This window comes from Haliaeetus albicilla, chromosome 19 (assembly GCF_947461875.1).
Source record: "Haliaeetus albicilla chromosome 19, bHalAlb1.1, whole genome shotgun sequence".
Taxonomy (NCBI): Eukaryota; Metazoa; Chordata; class Aves; order Accipitriformes; family Accipitridae; genus Haliaeetus; species Haliaeetus albicilla.
The window spans coordinates 4,053,461-4,078,428 of record NC_091501.1 but is presented as its reverse complement, the minus strand read 5'-3'; the positions used below and the strand labels follow the sequence as shown (position 1 = coordinate 4,078,428).

Here is a 24,968-nt window from a genome sequence, read left to right as displayed (position 1 = left end):
CACCCCGGCGGGCCGAAAGCGGAGGGCGGCCGCCGACTACCGTTCCGCGGGTGACCGGGAGCGGTGTACCCGCCGCCGACCGCCGCTCTGCCCCGGGCTCAGCGGCAGCTGCAGTGACTGTGTGTCTGTGTCATGTCTGTGCATGGGCGGGCGGAGGCGCGGGGCCGAGGCGGAGCCAGCCCGCTGACACGCCGCCCAGCGACAGGCGCCGAGCGCCCAACCAGCGGCGGCCGACACCGCCACAACCGCCACCACCACCGCGGCCCCCCGCCCGCCCGCGGAGCTCGGCGCCCCGGGCCGCTACACCTGGGCCCGGGCGGAGGCGGTTGTGTGTGTGTGTGTGTGAGGGGGGGGGCAGGCCTGCGCGCCGCCGCCGCCGCCATGGCGGCGAGCCCGTCCCGCGGGAGAGGGGCTGTGAGGAGAGAACCGGCCCCACGCCCGCCCCGAGGGGCCGCACCTGAGGGCGCCGGTGAGGTGCCGGAGCGGGGCTGCGGTAAGTGAGGGGAAGGGCGAGGGGCGGCCCGGCCCCGGGCCTCGCCTGAGGCGCTGGCGGCGGGGGGGCCGGTCAGGGAGGCGAAGCGGCGCCCAGCCTTCAACCGGGGACACGCTGGAGAGACCGAGACCCAACTTTTTAGTTGAGGCGTCAGAAACGAATACCGGCGTCTTTTCGCTTAAATGCGGCGCAGCGTGTCCCTGTGTTGTTTCCCTGCGTGCCCAGAGTGAAGTGATAAAGGCACCTTCCCCCCCCCCCTTTTTTTCCCCTTCTCTGCCGTGGGCATAGAACAGCCATCAACTCTCTTCTTTTTATTATTATTATTTTTATTCATCATCTTTCTTTCACTTCATTAGCGGTGTAAAATGGATTGTTGCAGTACATTGGCATACGAAGGGGGCCGTATGATAAACTCTGTGTATGGGTGGAGGGCGTGCCTGAAATTTCAAGAGGAGTGCGAGGGGAACAGGTATTAGAGGAGAGGAGCAAATGTGCATACAATTCGATTTTAAAAAGGCATTGATCAATTCTTAGAATGGAAGAGGAAGGCAAGTATACACGTGCTTTGAGTAACAATGTAAATAATCAGAAGTAGAAATAATAGGGATACTATTCAGTACTTACTGCTTGCTTCTCCCAGAAGGGAATAGTTGAAAAGAAAAAATGTTCTTCTACAAAAGATACCACAGATGCTAATTTCCCTTGTTACATCAACTGCTGAAATGCTTTAACTTACTCGGAAGTTGCTTTATTGTGGGCAGAAATTATGTTTTGCAGTACGCCGTACCAAAATATTGCGAACTCTGGAACAGGTTATTCATGGCAAGATAGTATATGCCAGACTCGATTAAGGCATTGGTCCATCAAGCTTAGTATTCTGTCGCCAGCAGCACCCACTTCCTGATGCTTTAGTCAAGAGTGGTATCAGATGAACTCAAGTAAATCATGATGTTGAACATGCCAGTAATATCACATAAGTGTTACTAACTGCAAGTTTTTACATACTATGACAACTAGGAAAGCTTTTTTTTGCAGGGGGAGCAGGGGGGAAAAACAACCTCTGCATATCTGTAAAAAGAATTTAATTCTGATACGAATGATTTTCTGGAGAAGCTACCGTAACATACAGCTGGGTCTCTATTGTGCTAGTTATTTTCATGAGCAAATCAAAGTCAGAAATGAGCTATACTGAAGTGACTTATTCTGCCCATTCTCCTAAGTGAAGCTAAAGGATCAGCCTTCATGTAATAATGTTTTCTTGCACTGTTGAAGGATTGTAACTGCTTTGGTGACAGTCACAGTGAACAAAGTGCTGGGGATGTATGGAGGAGGAAACAGGATTGTGTATATGGCTTCATTATTAATAAAAACAGATTGTCTACTGCCTGTTACTGGAATTCTCAGCAGTTTCACTTTTTTTAGTCTCACACTATGTCTTAAAAATGAGTAAATTGTCAGAGTCTGATTCTACAAAATATTGAACAATTTCTGCAGGTTCTTAAATGTTCTTATCTGCTATTAGAGCAGGGAACTCTCAGCACCCACAAAAATTCTTAGGTTTTAAGAGCAGCGTGGATTATTAGGATTACCTAATGTACCACCATACATGACAAATGATGGAACTTCATACTGAAACAATGTCTTACTTAAAATTGCTCTGCATTGTCAGGTTGATGACCTACTCACAAAATGGACAACAGTTGTCCAAACCCAGAGATGCGTTTGTCAGGGGCTCTAGCCAAGAGTGATTACCACTAGGTTACAAAACCTAACAGGGACAGGAGGAGTGACTACCTGTGAAGATAGAGTTTTTCAGAAATTGTGTTTATAAGCAAGTAATCCTTTCATATTCATCATAAAATCGCTTCATCAGTCTTTGTCCTTGAAAATCCTGAAGTGGCAATTGCTTTGGACATGGAGTAAACAAGCAATGCAGAAGGATCCTTATGCCAAGGACAGGTAGAAGAAATTAGATGCAAATATTTGCACTTCAGATTTCATTCAGCCAGAAGGAAGCTTTCTCCAGAAGCTATACAGGTTCTGGAGTGAGATGTCTATTTACATTTAAAAAAAAAACCAAAAAAGCAAAACCTATAGTAACACCCAGTATATTGTTTTAAAAAAAACTGACAGTTATATAAGGTTGGACATCTCAAAGCTTTAACAGTTCCATTATTAAAAAATTATGTAAACCAGGCCTTTCTTTTTTAATAGGAACATGTCAATTTTGAGATAGTATTATATGATAGAGTTATACTGATGTAAAATTATCACATGAGTGTTTGGTCTCGTTTTTTTTCCTTATTGGAACAAGAGATAAAGGCGTAACAGTACACAATTTCAAACAGGCTATGGTACTTTCACTACACTAGAACATCAGTAAGTAAAATAGGATTAAGTTTGTTTATAAAGCCCCAAACACTTACATATTATCTAGGTTTTGATGAAAAGAACACAATTCTTTCCAATATAAACATTTTACGTGAAAGGGAGGAGTAAGGCCCACAAGTGTTCAAACTTATATAAGTCCATGAAGTTCACCTCTCATTTAACACCAGTGAAGTCCTTTTTACATTCTTACAGTTGCTTCATTGTTCTAGCTGAATACAACCACTATGAGGTCTTTTGAGGAAAAAGGCAGTGCTTTGTTCAGGAGGTGACTAAAAAGTGCTTTACGACTCTAATAGTGCATTATGTGCCAGATGCAATAGAAGCTAAAACATTCCTGAAGACCAGGAAGGTGTTCTGTCCCCATTCTTCCACACACACTCCTGTGGTTAATCAGCATTTTAAATACCTAGTGAGGCTGATGCTGCTGTGTCACAGTTGAGATGTGGGATATGCATGGACAAAGCTAAGTTCTCCATTACCTGCTTTTGTGTGGAGTTGATGAAATAGCTACTTTTCATAAAATCAACTATTCGGGGTCTTCTCATGGGGAACAGAAATTCAAATCTGATTTAGCAGGCTGGCTGGATCGTGTTAACTGAGCCACTTCAACACAGAAGGTTGTGAATCTTTGTTTATAAATAACCACTCTTAACTTCTGGATGCTAAATTGCACAACCGTTAATAGTATCAGAGCATGAAGAGCAAGACCAAAAGTCTGAAACAAGTCCTAACCCTTGAGATTCTTATTATCATCTGCCACTGCAGTGAATACAGGACTACTGCAGAACAGGCTGTTAACATCTTGTGTAGTAGGAAAAGGCTTTCAGACAAGAAATAAGTGAAATTTAATCTACTCTGGAAAAATAAATTCCCAGTTCTTGAGTATAAAGTAGAAGCTCTGTTACATATGCTGTCCACAACGGGCAGTAAATTAAAATTTAATGGAGATTTTCCTGTGCATGTAACAGAAAAAAGAAAAATCAGCAAAACCCAAGAAAGTCAGAGCAAGATCCAGATTCCCTGGGGTTATAGGAACTGGAAATAAAATAAAGACCGGTAAACTGAATGCCTTTAAATGACTAGAAAACATCATGGAAACCTAAAACTTTCAGAATGCAAAGAAAATGAAGTTATTGAAACAGAAATTATTTCTTTTTTATGCCAAAATACATTTCAGACAATAAGCTGATTGTTCTGTGTTAACTTATTTTGATTTTCGTATAGGTTACTCCCACAACTCAGTTGTACTTCTAGATGCAAAAAGGTAAACATCCATACTAAACTCTTAGATAGTGTTATGCCCTATGTCAAAGCAAACTTGATGGAAAGGGGTATTTTCCTATTTGTTTACTTTATATCTCCAGCAGAACTTTCTGTGGATTTTTTTTTCATTGCTGTCAATTACTACTTTCCGTTTGTTGTGACTCAGTCATTTAGAGAATAGTTGGGGGTTTTTTGTTTGTTTGTTCAGTTGGTTGGTCTTTTTTAAGGCATAGTGCTTTTAAAACCATAAAAACTAGTGAAGATACGCAGAATAAATATAGTGCAACTTTAATTTTCTGAAGTTAATCTGATTTCAGGTTGAAAGTACTTCTTTAAGTCTGGACCTACCATGGTCAAGTCAATCCTGTATTTCTACTTATAGAAATAGTCGATTACTATTTTGCTAATATGATCTATATAACTCAGAAAAGACTTTATTTCATACTCCATAAAGTCAATGCCAATATTTCCAGAGCTCTTAGTAACGCATAACTGCATCCTAAAAAAAAAAGTAACAGGTGCTGTTCTTGAAGTTTCTTTTTTTTCTACAAAGGAATCTTCACACCTATGCTCTTTGCAGTGAAATTCTGGATATTGTGCAGTAGCATAACTATTCCTTATTAACATGTATCGTTCCTTTACAGAATCTTCTGGGAAAGAAAAACAGCAGCACTGGACAAACTTTAAAATAATTTTAAACTTCATTGTCTATGAAGGTGAAACTGACCCTCTCTTAAGCCTAAATCAAGGTATGTTGGAAGTCAGTGGAGCAACTGCACTGATTTCAGGGGTATTCAATCTAAACTATCCTTTATGTCCCAGTCCATGTTCTGGGAAAATATATATACACATATATACATACACACTCGTATTAAGTTCTTTTTTAGTACTTGTTTCTATTTGACTGCTTCACCTCACTCCCAAGCAAATAGTGGATATACTGTCTCTCTCGTTACTCTGTTTCTTTTGTTACACTTCTCCATTTATTGCCCTGCCGTATGAATGTGAAATAAGACTATGAAAAGCCTTAAATGAATTGTAGACCTGTATAATTAATATCTGCTATCCTTTCTTGAAGTATTAAAGCACAGGATGTATCACTCCTCCGCTCTTATCCTTACACATTTAGATTTTAATTCATCTAAGGACACCTTTCACTACTCTGGTGAAAAAGAAGATAACTCTACCTCATCAAAACAAGACCTTTTGTTTCCATTAGAAGGACCTGTCTTATACATGGAAGGTTTAATTGTTTTCAGAATAGCTTCATTAACTTTTGAAAGTGTTACCAATACAGGCCTCCCCAGAGCCAGGATGCTAATTAGAAGGAAAACTGGCCTTACAGTAGTTGAAAAATTGTGTCTTCTTTAAGAGAGCGGGAAGGCTCATTCAATCATTTAGAGTGTTTCTGCCAGAAAGTAGGAATAACTGCCAGTTATACAAACTCAGAGAATACCTGTGACAAATTAGTTATTCCCACAGTCAAATAGCCTCTTCAGACAACCAACAACAGTAAGCCTAATAATGATTAAGTAAGGAATGTTAAGAATTGTTAAACTGATGGACAAGTTCTGTGCAGTCCAAGCAATGTCCTTTATGGCCAGCATCATCTGTCAGTTCCGATGTCCCTAAGTCAGTGGGTTAGGCATGTTTGGACGGTGCCATATGAATGCTTGGATTACTTCCATAGGCAGCCAGAGTGTCAGTAGTAACGTGTCTGCCTTTGTCACATTTATGCTGATTTTATATTAAAGCTCTTGTAAGTCTGACCAAAAAAATCTATATAGGACTAAAGAGTAAGTGTAAATATAAAATGTAAACAAATTTAAAACAGTTGAATGATAAAAACGTAGATCCTATCACAAGTTAATGCATGATATCAAGACTTGTTAAAATAATTTTAAGTTTTGTATCAATGGTCAGGCCTTTAGAACCTGTATAAAAAATACCTGAATTAAAAACAGGCACTGAGGGGAAGGAAATTACCCCAATCTTACTTATAAGAATCACTACCTAATGAGTCAAATAAGAATATTTTTGACCAAAAATAAATGACCATAATTATCAGTCAGATCCTAGAACTTCCATATCTTTTCCCAATGAGGGCTATTCTTTTAATTATTTTCTAGAGGATTTCTCTAGAAAGCAGAAATGCATTACAGCTGCTACTCTCCAATGAAGGCAGGGTAAAATAAAACCCAGATCCAGTCTAATGACTCAGGCTTATTTGCTTTTTGGCCATCACAACAGTAAGACTGCCCAATACAAATCTTTTCTGGCAGTTTAACAAAATTGACAGAAGAAAGTCCACTTTCACGTCCTTGTCAGAAAAAAGCACAATAAAAATATATCTACATGCTTCTGAATATAAACAGGGAGCATAGTCCGAACAGCCAGGCGTACAAACATGAACTCATTTAGTGGCCACAAGTGGTTGTGTATTTCATAAGTGTACTGTGAATAAACTAAAATGTTCCTTTGCTGGGGCTGAGATGTGACGGTGAGCTGCATCCAGTTCTCTGGCCAAGACTGTCAATGCTAAAGAAAGTTTCTATGTTCTTGCTGGCATTTGAGAAGTTGTGAGCTATGATCTGGACTTGCTACGTTGGCAAAAGAATAGGAAAGGTCACCCCATCTCAGCAGTGAAACTGTCAGTAACAAAAGGATAATCCTCCTCAGCCTCAACAGCAGTTACAGGGAAGTTGATGCTAAGGTCAAGCAACAAGGCAAGACCAATACTAGTGCCAATGAACCTGTCAACATTAAACACTTCTTTTTCAGAGAAGTACTTTAACACTTCAATATTCTGCGATTCAGACTGTATCTTGACACGGTAAGGTTTTTTCCATTGATTCTTAGGTGAAACTAAAGCTGTCAGACATGCTAGAGGCCAAGGAGACAAGGCTGGACCCAGAAAAGGGACAGTCCTTCAGAGTCTGAAGGTGACATTGAAGGAATCCAGCAACAGATACAAAAAAGGCCCAACCAATTCAATAGATATTTTACACTCTGTGTGTGTACTTGCATTTCTGAGCTTGGCAGCCGCACAGGTGCTGGCATTGCTCTAAAATTGCAGTCTGTATCAGATTGTGCACAGAGGAAAGGAATAAGCTTTTACTACCATAGATGGCATCAGAATACACAGTTCCTGCAGCACCTAGAAGAAATGACCAGATCAAGCAAAGTTTCCAATGAAATCAGCATGTGTTTAAGTCAGTTAAAAGAAGAATTTAATCTACAGAGAGGGAGAATAATTTTAAACATCACTTCTCCAATGAACACACAGGATCTCAGTGCCGTGAAGTCTGTACCTGACCTTTTTGCACATCAAATAAAGTAAGGGTCTGGTAGAAAACACTCTGTGATCATGTAATTAGGAATTGTATCATAGTCTGAAAAAAAAGGGCTATCAAATTCTGTTTGCATATGAGAATTTAGTTGTCATTTCCTAACTTTGTGTACTTGAGTTTGCAACTACAGCGATGTTCTATTAATGTATTTTTTGTGTGTAAGGCTCAATATTACAGAAAAAGAATAAAGAAGATGGAGTCTTAATGAAGTTTTTGTTGCTTCAAGCTTGTACTGACTGCATTCCTTACAAGTGCCTATATGAAAAGGAAGCTTTTTTTCCTAGTTTCTTTCTAGCGGTGACATTTATAGGAAAAAACCTAAGCAGCACAAATAAGAGTCAGATGCCTAGATGTCTTTTATGCCAGAAAAACAGAGACATTGAAGGTCTCCGAATGTTACGACACCCCAAACCATTTGTGTTTGTTGTAGGCTACAGTTAGAATAGGATTCTGCCATCAGATTTGGGGTTTGCTCCCTGAAATAGTACTCACAACAGATATACTCCCTTCTGAGCATTTTTGAAGAAGCTGTGGCACTAATGAATTATATTTTTTTAAGAATATTTTGCCAGCATCAGTGTAACAGGGCACAAACAGGAAGACAACCCTATCCACCAGCATACACATGGTAAAGGCTCAGATGCAAGTGACACTTGACTAACAAATTGGGTGCTAGAAGATACAGCTGTCATTGCTTGATTTCCATCCATCTGCCCCATTACCTCAGTAAATCAATTGTTTTATATACTAGTAATCAGGTGCACACAATGGTTCTTTTGATAACCTCTCTTACTACTGTTGAGCAGATTTAGACTCAGACCAAAGAAAGTTGTGGCCTATCCTTCCTACAGTAACTTGTAGCAGAATGTCCATATAACTGACTTCAGGTGACAAAATGTCAAATCCAGTAGAAATACAAGCAGAGCATGCTGTCTTAAGACATTAGAAGGCTGATTTGAAAGAGGAATTACACCAGCTGAATTAATACTATGTTCCAGTCAATTTTCTAGACCTATGTTCTTTCTGCTAGGAAAGGAGGTAGCCTTTGGGAAAATATTAATTTTCAGTTTCCTCTGCTGCGAAGAATAGCCTCAGAAGAAGGACATGCTTGAAGTCAATTGTCACAAAATGTTTGGGTTGGCCGGAGAGCTTGAGACTTCACAAATATGCCTCAGATACACAGTGCAATGGAGTTTCAGCATAGTGTACATCTCTGATATAACTGATGCTTAACATGATACTTCAGAGGCATCCTTTGAAGAAAATTTCAGTAGACCCAATCTCCAGCCTGGCCATAGGGTAGTTGTGCAGTTCTGCGCAAAGCGTAGTCAGAAAGTGACACTTTCTACCCTAGAATCTTAATATGTATTGGACTGATGAACATCCCTTGAATGACAGGATTACATAACAAGGTCAGTAGCCCCACAACTCTGTACTTGCCAATTTTGATGCAAACATGTAGATGATACCTTATCTTTTTTCGTATCTCCTTCCCTTACTTTTGTAAACAAAAGTTTAAAACTCAGAAGAGAATGTTTGCAGACCCTGGGCCATCAGCCTTTCTCTAGAGAGTGAAGATGGTTATCTCAAAGCGATGTGTCAACTTCTTAGCAGGCTGCTAACTCTAGAAATCTGAAAGCAGTGTGGATGTTTCATTTAGATGGTGCGTCATTTCACCAGGGACAGAATGATATGGACTTATTTTCTAAAATTGGATGAAGTGGGAAGAGTCAATGCAGGAGGACAAGTAGTTAATAGTAATTACTAAGAAATACAATACTAAAAATATCCTGTCCCCACCAGTTTAAATTCACACCTACTTCTCTCTGAGCAGGAAAGAGAAAAAAGAAATTTCCATCTTCAGCTCTGGAAACTTCATCTGTCTCCTGGGTACTGTCTTCAGCTGGCAGATGTCGTCAGACAGTGCTGAAACCTTACCATATTTCTGAAGGATCCATTCTTCAACATCAGACTGCCAACTTGAGTGTCAAAATCCCAAACGGCTTGAGGGCAAACAATCACAACAATTGCCTGGGGACCTTGCACAATGTTGTCAGGGTAAGCTGGGTAGTAGAGCAAACTGTTCTGCAGATGGGTAGAGCATACACTTCATTCCTTAGCTTCTTCCTGTAGCTACTACGGGTGTTACCAGCTCTGCCTCCAGTACTGCTGCTCAAACCTATTGCTTTCCTGAGATTAGACATTAGTTCCTGATGAACCACATCAGCAGTACATTGGCTGTTTAAATCCGGGGGATGACAGTGTCAAAGCAAACCAGACACCGTAAAGTAACACTACGGAGTGGACTTGGAGGAGGCGGTGGGTAAAGAGGAAGGAACCGAAGAGTTGCATCAGGTACTTAAAAAGTTTAGGTGAAATGAACACAACAGTATACCAGGCTGGAATGTAACTGGTGGAAATGTGGGCACAAATGTCTTTTTTACTGGTTAAGGCTGTTAGTAAGAAAAATTACATACCTTCTAATCGGCATGCATGTTAAAAACTATGCCCCAAACAAATGGAAATTAGGTAGGATTCTGAACATGCTGTGTAACATGAGTCCCAATGAACAGGACTTGGAGGGAGAGGAAGTTACAAGTGAATTTTAGCAGTCACTGCAAATTATCTCAGGTTCTTTATATTTACATGGTTTTCTGATGTCAAGCTGCAGGAGTTCAGGAATTTTCCAGAGTTTCTTGCAAGTGCTGTGGCTCGGTGGAGGTCTGAAACTCTTTGGGACAAGATTGAAGATCCCACCTCTAGCCTCAGTGAGTCACCAAAGACTATGGGTGTTGAGACCACAACTCTGAAAAAGCTATACAGACATGCTAAACATTGCATGCTGCCAGTTTTCTCAGAGAAATCAAGGCGGCTTGTATAGGAATATGTAAACCCTTGCAGCAGGCTAGCCCCAGGTGTGGACCAGGTAAGCAGTGGTCCAACTGGCTATGCCAGGGCCATGGAAAACCAGGTTGGCGGCTGTGATTGCAGCTGCCACCGCCCAGAGAACAGGCAGGATATCTGCTGTGATGTCCACTTCTGGGTTTCAGACGTCTCTCCACCAGTGCTGTGTCCAGCAACACGCTACCCACCCTCTCAGAGTTGCTGGAGGTGGACACTTTCCATATGGTCTACAGCCTGTCTCCCTCCAATTCCTTTCCCATAGCAATAGCAGCCCCATCCTTAGTCCCTCTGCTTTGAGGCAGAAACATTGCATTTTGCATATATTGTGAGAAGTGTTGAGCTGGCTCTGGTTTCCAGGACTGGGGCTTACATGTATACCAGAAATCCCCTCTGATGCAATTATAAAAATTGGTGTGCCCTGTTCACCTCTTTCTTTGGTAGGTTTTGTCAAAGAAGCAAACAAAAAAGGCAGGCTCTTAAAAGATTTGGAATGGTGGAAGGTGACCCAGTCTGGGACAATATGGGAACAGAAGGTGAGTGGAAACGAAATGTGCATGAACCATTTATCATTATTAGAGATTATTAGGTAGGATTGCTATATATATTTGTAAACTTAAATGCTTTTTTTTTTTAATTCTAGGAAAATCTTACTACATTTTTCTCTATCAAGAAATACTACCTAAAGGTATTACTCTTAGTAGTTCTGGGTGAGAGATAAGTAATTTCATACAGTGCTATTCACATTCCATACAACTATACTCACCGCCTTTCTAAAAGCAGCAGCCAAAACAACACCCCCTCCCAAGTAGACAGATCCATAAATTATTTAAAACCTTATCTTATATTCACATACACATAAAAGTAACGGTCTCACTGTGTTCTGAACTGTGAGACTTGGTGAAAGAGTGATGCAGAATCCCCTCCTAGAATTGCAGGGTCTCCACTAAAAACACAGGTGAGGTACATCCCATCAGGCACTGAATCTCTCCACTGATTTCGGCAGGAATCTGCTCTTTTCCCCTATGTTACCAGTCCCTTTATTTGAAAAAAAAAAAAAAAAAAAAAATAATTAAACAGTCTGAATTGATTGTCACAGAAGTAATTGTTTCAGAGAGAACCAAAAGACTCAGTAGTAAAGAACTAGTTAGGCGGAAACTACTACTGGTGTTATGAAAACATTGCTTTGGGGAATAAGTTCTTAAGCAGTAATCTGTATGTGATACCGAGCTAGTTTTTCAGTTTGACACGTGTTCTCTTCAGACGGGAAGAAAGAAATCAACCTGACTTCTGTACTTCTGTAGTTATAAGAACCTCTTTTCTAAATTTGTGATATATTCACTTCATATGTTTCCAGATTTCCTTGATTTGTTAAAGCAGTAATTCATGGGTGCAATTGGAAACATCTGGGCAGTGGGAGGGAGTAAAAGGTAGCCAGAATAAAGAACAATTGTGTGGAGCACAGACAAGGCACTGAAGAACTTTGCTGCTTGTTTCTTGGTTTCTTTTATTTTATTTTTTTTCCCTTTATGGCTTGCGTTGGTGGGATTTACAGTCTGAAAGCTTTAACTCACTGTTAATGCTGGTTCTCCTCTGGGAATATATACATTTAAATGCTCATACTGTTGTAGGCACTGAAAATTAGCAACCTTTTTTTACACTGCTATTCTATAAAAAGCATAGGGAATGCCCATAAGAGGATCTTTTCCTTCAGCAAGAAGACACAACCTGATTAGAACATTATGTAATCTTAATACACATTTCATATCTTTGGTATCTAACTCAGAACTCAGCTCCTAAGATGCTGGTGGTAATGGGATGCTGGAAAATGTAAAATTGCCAGTCTGATGACTTTTTCATGGGTTCTCCAGAACTCATGGGTATTGCTAGATGAGGAGCACATGGGAGGGAAAGAAGGATGGCTGCCAACAGTAAAAGAGTCACTGTTGCTCCTTCCTCTACAGTTACGACAAGAAGCCAATGCTCCAGCCATACGCAGGGACAGGTTGCTGGAGGATTGGGAACACTGACAGATACTTGGCCTCCAGAGGAGGTTGGGAGTGTCTGAGCAAGAAGATGGTCTTTGAATGCAAGTCCCCAAAAGTGAGTAACTAAAAATAAGCATTATGAACATGTGAGGGGGGGAAAAAAAGGTGTGGTGGGGAGGAGAGAATAGCAGGGGGAAGAGATTGCAGCATGGTGAAAGAATAGGCACAATAGAGCCAGAGACCTATGCAAAAATAAATGCAAAGGTTGAAGGAAAAAGAGACTTTACTGTTTCAGAGAACTGAAGGAAGTAACTAAAATGATATATGGGAGAAAAATCTTAGAGAAGGAGCAGATAAGACTAAAATCTTCTGAATAGCGACCCACAGATTTCCCAGCACACTGAATGGGTAGCTCAACAAATCTCATACAATTTGTGGAACATTCAAAATACCTTTAGTTAGTTTTGCAACCTCCTCCTTGGAAATGCAGTACACTTTCTATACCAGTAAAGATGTGTCTCACATGTGGAGGTAGTGATTAATTTGACAAGTAATTAACTATTGAGCCCAACTGTCCCATCAGTAACCAACTTGAATAGAAAGACCACTGAATGTGATGACAGGCAGTGGAACATTAATGAGTAAAATAATGATAATCCTATAGAGGTTAAATGGGAATGACAAAACAGCTGTGTTGGCTCTTGCCCTCCCTGAGCTTGTGCACTAAAGAGGTGTAGTCAGTCAGTCTTCAAATGTTACATACCAAAGCAAAAGTTAAGATAAAAGGGCTGAGCTTATCCTTGATCTGATCTCTAATGAAAAGGAGAGGGCATTTTATGAATATCCACCCTGAGTACAAATTAACTTAGAACTTAAGCAAGAACTGATATATTTGATTTGTAAATACAGTGTAGAGAACAATCTCTAATTTTTTTAAGAGTTCTTTGCATCTTTCAAGGACTCCTGCCCCCTTTTACTAACCAATATGGATCATGCTGAAAGTAAATTCCTCTATTAAATGTCAGCATCTCCAATAAATGCATTTAACATCTTATCCAAGCAGATTGTTGCAAGAGATTTTAAAATGGTTGGTACATTTTATATGCAGCAAAGATCTTTAGAGATGTCTTGTTTATCTTGGTTTCCTGTTAATTTGGCAAGCACTGAAGCACTAGGCTTCATCACAGACCAAGACTGTGTCAGACAGGATGAACTTCTGATGAACATTGACCGCTGAGACTAATAATACCTAATTATGGCAAGTGTTTCTCCCACATGGGCACTCACAGTTCTTCACACAACAGACACTGAGAATACTCGCAGTTGCTTTTGTCCCTCCCTGTAAACTGATAAAGCCCCCACCAAAATGCAAATGAAGATGCTGCCTTCATCATAGCACCAAGGTCTCATCCTTTTTGTTTCCAGCTTTACTAACAGAAAGATTGTTTGAAAAAACCTCAACCACTTCAACAACCAAAACACCAAAGAAAAGTAACTCAGGGCAAGAACTTAGGCTCAGCTGTTGCTGCCTTTCCTTCTCTCAGAACTTCCTCCCAAATATTTGAAGTCTAACAGTCCACATCTGCCTCCAGCAGGCAGCTGGAGATTTTGGCAGGTTCCAGTCTCTGCTATGAGTCTGGGGCAGCAAGAGGTTCCTGCTCATTTGTCAAGTCCAATTTGAAGTTCAGCTAAAGATTCTTGTGTTATGAGGGTTTCACTGCCCCCTTCTGCAGAATGCAATGCGGATGAAACATTTGAATTAGCAAAATGATATTGCAGAGTTTGCAATGCAAAATTAGACCAGATAAAATTGCAGAGGCAGCATTTTTAAGAGAAAGAGAAATAAATGTCACATTGGGGTTAGAGTCCTCAGAGAGGGAAAGTTAGAAGTGGAACTCTGTGACTTCAAGGGTCTTTGGAAAATGGCAACTTATTCCTTGGAGAATGCAGCAATGAACAGGCGGTAGGGAAGGGTGACGCCAGATGCTGCAATGTCTGCATTGAGGTAGGAGGGAAGCAGATGAAGTAAAGAGAACATGTTCCGGTGTAATAGCTAGAGGAATATTACTTCAGGAAATAAAAGCATAGGAAGAAAAAAATACAGTGGTCCAGCATACTGGAAACTGGAGGTTAATGTAGAGCTGTATTGTCTCCCAAAGACAGAGACAATTTTCTCTTAATGAGAATTTTATTATTATTGCCCATCTCCATGACACAGGAGGGCCATGTCTCTGGGATCTCACAGAGACAAAGTTACAGCCAGACAACCATTGCCCCAGAGAGTGACAGAGAAGAAAGGTTTGTCGTGCTGGTGACAGGGTTTCCGTGGAGGATGCAGAGGGGAAAGAAAAAAAAATGCTTTGAAGATGCTGTACACAATCATTTAACTTTCAAGCTGGGACTGATGTAAATCTCCCACTGAGAATGAAGGATGGCAGAGTTGCTGTGGGACTAGCAGCCAGCAATGGACCACCCCACGAAGACAGTTTTTCACTTACAAATTAACTTCACAATATGCAGTTTTCAGTCCTGTTGATATTGGTGCATCCTTATGTTTCTAGCAGCTGCCTATGCACAGTATGTATTATGGTAGAGGCATAACGAATCAGAGAATGCTTTCTCATGAGACTAAGCTAAGCAAAATGCCTGTCTGGTGCTAGCCAGCTTCTTTACTAATAAAAAATGCAAACCATTACATCTCCTTCATTCTAGGACTGGCTCCAGCACTCAGTCAGCCTCTGCCTTACAGAAGAGCTGACAGTTAGACCAATTTTAAAGCATACAAATCTCCTAGTCTGGACTGCATCTTTCCCAAAAAAAGCAGAACTGAGCTTAAAAACCAAAACAATAAACCCTGAAACCAGTAGTTTTAAGAGGAGCTTGTCACTAGACAGGTACCTGATAAAGGAGTGTTTTAAACTACTTTTCCCTGGCTTCTCTTTCACCTATGACTCTTGACCTGAAAATCAGCTCACGGGAGCACTGTAATCACAGAAGCAACAATATCAAGCCCTGACCCCTCTTTCTGGCAAACGCATCGGGAGGGACAGCTGAGAACATGCTTTGTTGGGGTAGAAGCAGCAATACAGAAAGCATTCATTTCCTTAGCAACTAGGACAACCTCTTCTTTAATTAGCACATCATGGTCTGAACTTTGCTAATAAAACCTGCCTACACTGCATGCTAACCATGGGTTAGGTAATCTTGTGCTTGCCAACATACGGCAGCCTACCACGCTTCTGCATCCTGACATTCTCCACACTAGCGCTCTTGTTCTCAGGTCCCACATCTGCAGGCATGCTGTGGGTGGTGGTAATGAATGATACATCCTTGCGGTTTCTCACCCTGGACTCATGATCCCGTATCCCATCGCACATTTCTCTGGGCTGGCAGGCACAGGGTGTTGCGGAACAGCTTCTGTGTGCTCCCTTGGGATTTGGGAGGTTACTGTTTGTGCCAAAGGAATTAGCTTCCTGGCATTAGCTTAGCAGTTACGGTAGAGGAATAAGAGAGCTACCTCACTGCCCTAGCAGCCCCCCTTGGCCTGTCCTCCCTGATTACTACTCTGTGCCACCCTCTTCTGGAGCTTCTCCTCCAGCAGCATCTCTGATGACTAATAGACTTGCGTAGGAAATCACCAAGATGCAGCGGCACCAGCAATTACAGAAGACACTCTTCTAGAAGTTACGTCATAAGGGTTTGTAGTGCGGTTGTGCTCTGCTTCTGCCCCAATATTACAGGGAAAAAAATAATTCATAAAATCCTGATCAAGGAAAACTAAATATCTGGATGAAAACACGTTTTGAGAAAAAATGAAAATAAGGGTTTACAAAACCATTGTCATAGCTCTAACTACAGCTCATACAGAGCCACTGAAACTTCTATCAGCATGGCAATAGTAGCGCTAAGTTTAGAGCAGACAGTAAAACTGGTCTGAGGTATCGCATGCTCAACTATTTATTCTGGGCTCAGTTCTGTATTGCCATGGGTATTGGAGATGTAGAGTCCAAAGCTAGCATGGGTATGCCTGTATGAAATCCTACCACTCCAGTGGAACAAATCATGTTCTGAGACAACAGGTCTCCCTAAGTGAGAGAAACAGTGCATTCAAAAGAGGAGAAAACTAAATTTTGATTTTTTAAATAACAATATGAATTAAGGCAGCAAACTCTTCCTTTTTTTTTTCCTGTTTTAATGAATTAACCCTGGGCATTAGAGAAAGAACACAAGATCACATGCTGCTTTTAGAAAGCCTGCTCAGCAGAACAAGTGGATGAGGCTGTGACTCCTTGTGGGATCACCGTCAGTATGCTTTTACCTACAGTTTACATAAAAGTATATGTCAGGGGGTTTCTTAATTACAGGACTGACATGGTAGAAAAGTCAAAGGAGAGTGTTTCACAATAAAACAGAGGTGATTTCTGTAGGTATTTGGTTTGGGTTTGGGTTTTTTTTTTTAATGTTGAACAACATGAAGGGAAAGAGAAAGCTGCTGCCATCCTACAGGAAGAGAGATACCTATTCAAGATATCAGATACTCCTTGCAAATGTACTCTCTGAAAACTAAGAAATTGCACCTCAGGATCAGTAAATTCTCTGAGTGCACATACATGCCATACAGTATCATGCGCACATACAATATCGAGCCTGCGTTCTCAAATGTTGATAATACTTGGAATGCTAGCAACAAGGTGCTTTTCTTCTGTGCTTGAAAATGTCAGACTTTTAACAGATCATTGCCCCAACAGAATCAGAGATTCAGAGAAGTGAAGTGCCATGATCAAAGACACACACCATGCTTCTGAAGAGGAATTCAGGAAATGGAACTTCAGCTGGTATAAAGAACTGTCACCTCTTTGCTCTGGTTATGTGCATCTGTAAATTAGCCATTAGATAATTCTACCACTTCACTGAACTTTTGCACATTCTTCATTGAAGGTATTTATTCTTCCTTGTCCAGGGTGAAAGGCTTTAGTAGTAGTTATGGAAATAAAAGAGAGACTAAAGCTCCCATGCAAATCTTATGTTTTGTGTATTTTCTTATTTGACTATAAAAGTGATATTCCCAGAGGTGTGGAGTCAGGGATATTTTAAAACTGCTGATGAGCATCATCCCATTTCTAGTTTAATTAAATACTAGTGATTTGCTCATTGCAAAAGACAGTTTGTTCCATTACAAAATCCTTTTCTTGTGTATGGAGGCATAAAAAAAGAGTGTAATATCAACTGCATAAACTATTTCTATAAAATAGAAATAGTGAAGTTGACTTCCTCTTGTAAAGTGTTTTGAGATCTGCTGATGAAAAGCGCAGTAGGGGCAGGTAGTTCCATTATTACTCTAAAAACCTGTTGCTTCTCTCTGCACTGGCAGATACTCCTCTCAACCAATTAAGATACGGGATTAAAAGGACATTATAAATTTAGAATATTTTTTCCTTTACTTGGAATAGTAATAACACCTTGGAAATCACACAATAAAATCGCTTTCCAAATGAAATCTGACATTCTTGAGCGCTACTATTTGTTTTCATGCACTGATCCCTCTACCTGTGGAGAGATCTTGCTGGCAGTTCCTGCTGTAGTCCTGCCCCAGGATACTGATGATGATACTGCATTAAACATCTCCTTGGAAGCCAGCAAGCCTCTATTGCTTCTGTAAGCATCTCTGGCAAGCAGAGCTGCCTCTTCTGTTCCTGTGCAATGGAAGCACAGGGGTATATCTCTTGCTTATTGCATCTTTTGTGTCATAACCGAAGACTTGGCCGTCAACAGAACATGCTTCCCCAGGTTCAGTTTAAGCCTGTTGCTTTCACATCCTGAATGCAACAGTCACCTCCAGTTGAGCCTCCATGGAACGTCTTCTGTCAGCCCACATGCTCCAGGGCACTGGCAGGATTAGCACACACAGGGAAGCTGGGGAGCTTCGTAGGTAACTGGAGTCCTGGCTGCTCTGACATAGAGCTTTGGAGATCTCTTGTAAGCTTTGATGGGATTTTAGAGCTGTGTTGCTGACTAAGACATGGGAATCTGGGGTCTTGTTCATTAAAATCTGGAATTTCTGCAGTATTTTGCCTTCCAGTGATATTTGCCTCTGGAATAAGAGGGCCTTCCCATATTGTGATGACTGGTGGGAGGGAGAGTAGAAGAAAGGCAGCAGATACTTGCTGTGAAGTTTTTCTTCCCGCTGTTTCTGTTGTGGAGAGATAGCCAGAAGAGAGTTTTCAGAGCTCTCCTTATTCTCCAAGTCTCTCTTGTCGTTTCAGAAAAATATTAAATGTGTTAGCACCCTAGGCCTGAGGAATTTTGGGTCACTAATGCCCAGGTTAGGGTGCTCAGGAAGATTCAGGAGAGAATTTTATGATATTTGTTTGCCAGAGGACACATATTTGAGGGAAAAAAAGCCAAAGTGAAGTAAGTGTTTTGGGTTAAAAATACTTTTAAAACTATAAACTGAGGCATGAGGGCTCCTGTCAGCAATTTGCTTTTGCACATAAATGGGGAATGGGCTAAACTGGGTAACTTTCAATAAGTTTCCTGGACAGTGGGCAGATCATATGTGTGTTAAAGTTCTCTCTCACTGGTAGTTTACACAGGTTTTCCTTTAGCTCAAATAGTTGGAGTCTGACTTGCTGGCGAAAGAGTGCTGTGCATTCAATTCTGATTTGCCATTACCATAAAACGCTCTGTAGTGACATTGTACATAGCATGTGAAAACCTGGTGAGCAATGTTAAAAAACCACAACATGTTGGCACTATAATTTGTTGACATGTTTAAAACTCACCCTTGAAATGGATTCCTTTGAGCGACAGACTAACCCTACAATGGCCACAACTCTTGCCAGAAGCCTCTTGTTTTCTGAAGTAGAAGCTGAAGTCCCCAAAATCCTGTTTTACATTCACCTGCAGCACAGAATGAGCAGGAGCCCCTCTGTTTCACACAGCCAGGGCACACACATTTGGCCAGTCAAGGGGACTGTCAGGTTCAGCATTCTTAATCACTTTATAATTGGATTCTTTGTTGGGCCACTTTGTGTGCATTTATCAGCAAAGTCTAGATCAAGAGAGGTCAAGCAATGCCTCCCCAAACTTGCCACTGCCCTTTCCACAATTGAGATCACTCCTTTAAACTTTAGAAGACCAACATTTTTCTTTATGGCATCTGTGGGCTAGGGTAACATTTACTTCAGATGAAATGTATTTCCATGAGACTGACAGAGGGCCCGTATAGTCTTGCTTGCCTGTGGGAGCAGGGCAAGAGGAAATGCCAAGGGCAAGTCTCTCTCAGACCTGCAGTCTTGTTTCTTTTTGATCCAGTGTGTGTTTCTTTTTTATTCTTCCTTTAAGCAATGAATTGAGCTCCTGCAGCAGAGGAAGGATTGTTGACTTATAGTGTACACACATAGCGGAAAGGTTACTTCAATCAGAGGGGAAAAAAAGAAAGAGAAAATGCTCCCCAAATTGTGTGTGTGCATCTTGAAAAGGAAGCACTTCTACTCATAAACAGAGGTGTCAAAAGAGAGCTCCTTTAAGGCACCTCCAGCAATCCTTCTAGATGACTTTTCTTATTGTTTTTAGCATTTATATGAGCACACTTGAGAACCCCCCTCCCAGATCAGAACCCCATTTTGTTAGCAGTTGTACAACTAATCCCACACTAAGTAGGAGATCTTACAGTTCTTCGGGAGAGTACACAGAGCAATCCTCGGGCCCCAAAATTGTTTCTAGTTTACAGAGAGGTTCACACAATAATTATATTCCTTGGCTGGACACAGAATAAGAAACTATTGACCTCTCACTAAAGGTATTTTGATTTTTTAAATTTACGAAGGTTCCTCTCTGTTACTTCCAAAAATGCTGGGGAAAATATAGTGTGAGGATGAAGGTTGATCTTAATTCTTCCATATGAATATGCACTGTCCTTCTGGCTCTGGGGAGAGCTCAAGTGGGAAGAGTCACAGAGAACGTGCACTTCTCTAGTAATTACTTCTGTGGATGAGAAAGAATGTAATAAAAGCAGGCCATTAATGGACTTCAGTAGTGTTCGCGGTCAAAGTACATGAGCCTTGTATCAGCCAGAGGTTGGGAGGGCTAAAGCAATTTCACCAGCTGCGTGACATTTCTATGACTGGAGCAAGAAGTTTATGGGTGCGAGCTCAGTTCTGAGAACACAGCCTCCCTTACAGAGTCTTCATGTACACAAAAGTTTGATGTACCTCCAAGAGCAAGGACGGTGAAAGTCATTAGTACGAACCCTCTGATTCAAGCACACGTACCTTTGGACATGGCAAACGAACAACCACATCCTGGATTAAATCAGTTCTATTCAATGTTTCTGAAGGGTACAGAGGAGTTGTGGGGGGTGAGCAGAAAGAAGAAACAATAAAACAAAGTTTTTTAGTTAGTTTGTAAAATAACTAAGGCTAAAATATTTCATACCAACCCTGACAACTTATGTCTGACTTGCTGTCCTTTGAGACAGCCAGCTACAGCACTAGTTTTTCGATTCCAGCAAGAAATTCAAAGCTGTCCAAAGAGTCCTCAAGCCATAATGAAATACTCATGTGGTCTGGATATAAATTTGTGTGCAAGCCTGTGTGTATAATTAGTGCATGCACAATATTACCTGTATTTATTGGTATCTGAGTTTTCCAAGACAAATTCAGTCTCTTGCTCACAGAATTCCTTCTCAAAAACTGCACACCTATTACTTTTCACATAATAGAGGTAATTTATTTCCCTGTTGCATCACTTTGAAAATGTGGCTGTTTCTGGAATGCTGTTGAGCCAAATGGTTGAGGTATCTGGCCAAGACTAAGTCTGTGAAGCTGGAGCAAGTAAGAGTTCAAGTCCGTGCCGGTTCCCCAAATAGCTGTATTGTGCAAGTTCCCCTAGTGCTTTCTCTATACAGGGCAGCACTTTCTCTTCATTTGTCCTTGGACCTTTTAATTATATGTCCTTTTTCTAGTACTTTGTAACATGCTAAGGGTATGTTGGCATATTTCATCTGTGATTTTGCACCAGGCCACGAAGTAGCCCTTTGCTCAAAATCAGCCTGTAGCTGCACAGAGGTAAGCAAAGATTGCAGTCTCTATACTGAATAGAGCTGTTGCTTGAAATGTCCATCTACAGATATAGTGAAAACTTGACTGGACAAGGGTTTGAGAAACCTGATGTAAATTTGAAGTCAGTTTAGAGCAAGAGGGTTGCACCAGATGACCTGCTGAGATCCCTTCCAATCTGAACTGTTCTGCCCTTTTTCCCAAGCCAGGCGTAACAATGAGCACGATGCAAAGTGCAATTAAGAGCAGACTGCCTTGATTCATTAAAGCTGGGGTAGAGGTGGCCAGGCCACCAAAGAAAGAACGTCGCCCCAGCTCACTCCCACAAATGTTTGATGAGAGGTGGAGTGCTATGGAGTGGGGACACTATCCTCTGTGAGCGCTGATCTCAGCTCTTGGGCAAACAGCAATCATCACCTACATTCAGCCAGACAAAAGCGTCTCCCTCCTGTAGATTTCAAAGCTTCCTCAGTCCCACCGCAGGTGCTGAAAGGAGTAGTAGTACCCCGCTCATGATGGACCCTAAGTGTACACAAGAAAGGCTTGTCCTTGTGAAAAAAGTTTTGACTGTAGGGCTTGTCTTACTTTCCAAAATCAATATTGCTGTCCCACCAACCTGCCAACATAACCCAGTTTAGGTGTGCTGTCAGAAAAGCCATCAGCAGCAAGACTCTCTCCCTTTTCTAAGCAACATAGCTATGCTAGCAAACTCCAGAGGTGGCTCTGATTTTTGTTACTTGTTGGAGAACCTTACTGGGGTGCTCTAACTTGAGGAAATTCGAGCAGCCCCCAGAAACTCTGCTGCAGTTTCAGCAAGAGTCCGGAGCAGTAGAGACACAACAGGTATGATTCACTTCTCCAGATTCATCTTGTCTTAGTGTAGGTGTCTAAAATAGGTCAAATGAATCACAGCCTAAAATTCCTGCTTAAAAGGGAGTCTACTTGCCTTGCTCAAACATACATGACTATTACGAATGATTCTCACCAGACATTTCTAACACTAGACGTGATATAGGAATGGTACATATATGTTGCTATATCAATACATCAAGTAATCAATATAAAGAAACAGGATATTTCGATACATTCAAAATAATTGTCAATTTTTCTTAACATTTCCCAGATGGGAATTTCATCAGTTCCAGAATGTTCCAGTGTTCCAGAATGAAGGCAGGTGTCAGGATTGCCCACCAAATGGTGTGTATTTCTCTGGAGAGCTCCAGACATCAGTTGCTTACAGGTGACCAAAGTCTTCTCCATCTTCCAGATCCCAAGGCCTCACTTCTACCTTCAGAGTCACCACATGACAGGAGCTGCATTTTTTATATGCAGGAAAAGACAGCTGTAAATATGAGATGAAGGACTGTCTGGCATTCTTCTAAATCTGGTAAATTCTTTCACTAATATGGTAACAGTCTTTCTTATCTTATCTGAGAAAGGATTCATTTAGTTTCCTCAAGAGAAATAGCAGATAGCTTTTCACAGCGTTCAAATGTCCCATGGTTCATATTCATTTCATTCATAGGTCTGGCCAAATAAATTGAATCACACTGCACTGGTCTCTCATTTAACCTCATTATTCTAGTTTATTTCAGAAAGAACATAGTTTTTGCTAGCATTTTTTTTAAAGCCAGGTGATAACAGCCAACACACACACACACAGAGTCCATCTCCCTTGAAAGCAAATGTTATCACTTAGAAGCAAGCTTTTACTTCTTGCGTGGACAAACAGTAGTCTACAAAATCGTGTCTGCAACTTTGATCAGAACATACCACTGTGCTTGCCCATCACAGCATAAAGTTTTTATGCAGTTGTCTCAGCACTCTGAAACACATCTATATAGGAACTATAAAAATTTGGCAATTCTGCTGAGCACAGTCTATCAGAACAGAATTCCCTACCTGAAATGCCATTCTGGATGTTTGGTTTACCCAGCTTTGAAACAATCCAGGGTAAGATGTGTTAAACACGCATATGCGCATATACCTGCATAATGGATATATGGAAAGATTCAGATGAGAGAAAATAATGCCATAGAATAGGGATACAAATGATTGTGTCTTCATATTTTAATAACTAATGTAGTAAAAGACAAAGACCATGCCTCTTAGCGATCATCAGTGTTCCAACATTTCCAAGCACCCACCACAAAGGTTCCCTAAGTTTTGAATAATTCACTCTCTGACAAGATCCCTTTAAGGTATTTCAAACTAAAGCAACCAGAAAAATCACGTTGTATACTATATGACTATTCATTTGTTCATTTATTTTTGCCACAAGCTCGTAATTTTCACTATTAAACACCTAGATAAGTACCAAGAAATCACTATTCACTGGCCAAATGTGTCCCCATTAGGCAGAGTTTATGCTAATACTGTCTCAGTTAAGTAACAGTTATTCATTATCCTCAGGCCAAATTGTTTCACTGGCAGATGTCTCATTAAAACAGCTGTTCTGAGCAACCACAACCATGCAAAACAGGGGATTCTCTATTGTCATTATTGTTGTTGTTATTATTAACAATAAGAATTTACATAAACACTTCAGATGTACGTAACTCACAATTACTCTCTATGTATTCCTTACCCTGGAAGTATGGTGATTCAGAGACCATTTGTCACAGTGGAAGCAATTGCTAATTGGTGATAACACAACACAGCATATGTTTTTTGATATTACTGTTATCCTGGAGCAAGTGTTTGACCTTACCTTATGCTATTTTGGAACTTTTCCTCTACAACCTAAAGCAAAGCATAATGAATTTAGAAAACACAGCAGCATTCTCAGTAGCTAGAAGAGGGCCGGGGAGGTTTCTCTCCTTTCCCCTTTTATTTCCCCACTTCCCTCTCCTCTCTCGTTGGTTTTCAGACTCCTGTCTATGCATTTATTCCCCCTAGAGCCCTGTAAGCTCCTCTCCCACCAGCACGCTGTGCCACACTGCTCTCCTTCTCCTTGCTGGAGGAATCTCCATGCTGGGAAGGCAGGAAAACCAGGCGTCCAGCCTCCTGCTCTCCTGCCTGGCTGCCTGGAGCACTGCTCAGCCTCTCCTGCCCTGCAGGGAGCCCACCCAGGTCTTCCCCAAGGGCAATGCTTACAGAGCCGAGCTGGCCCCTACAACCCTCTCAAACATTTAGCAGCCAAGTTCTAACAAGTCTGTAATGAGCACAAATAAAATGTTTCAAATGCACAGCCTTGCCAAGGAAAAGCTGTTTTCCATAGCAACAGTAGAAGGGGGAAAGGCCACCTCTACCAAATACAATGTCCATCCTCCAAAGGATAGGGGCATGACAGTTTCTAAAATAAAGTTTTACCTACTTGCTGTCATGGCAAAACAGTGCTGTCTCTTCCCCTAGCCCCATTTCAGGGAATTTTTCAACCATTTTTGTTAAAACTTAAGGAATGCATATGCTTATTCTGAGATAAAAATCCCACATGGGAAACATCTGTGCAGGTGAAGCAAGTAAAAGTTGAAAATAAAGACTTATAAAGGGAAGTGTCAGGGAACCCTGGCAAGTGATGTTT

At 41.1% G+C, this 24,968-nt stretch overlaps 1 protein-coding gene across 6 annotated transcripts; it reads left to right on the top strand.

Moving 5' to 3' along the window:
* Positions 1 to 5: 5 nt before the first annotated feature.
* Positions 6 to 23,914, top strand: LOC138690059 (uncharacterized). Of its 6 annotated transcripts, none has more exons than XR_011328846.1 (7): positions 6 to 493; positions 4,792 to 4,896; positions 9,332 to 9,555; positions 10,843 to 10,934; positions 11,042 to 11,086; positions 15,920 to 16,083; positions 17,135 to 17,888. XR_011328846.1 is itself a non-coding variant. In XM_069807367.1 (7 exons), the coding sequence occupies exons 3-7, from the start codon at positions 9,545 to 9,547 to the stop codon at positions 22,611 to 22,613; spliced, it is 354 nt and encodes a 117-aa protein (XP_069663468.1). In that variant the 5' UTR covers positions 58 to 493; positions 4,792 to 4,896; positions 9,332 to 9,544; the 3' UTR covers positions 22,614 to 23,914. The 6 variants fall into 6 exon arrangements, 1 of the variants encoding a protein (XP_069663468.1); XR_011328845.1 differs by having other exon boundaries at positions 15,917 to 16,083; XR_011328843.1 differs by lacking the exon at positions 15,920 to 16,083 and adding an exon at positions 12,363 to 12,501.
* The last annotated feature ends 1,054 nt before the right edge of the window (positions 23,915 to 24,968 follow it).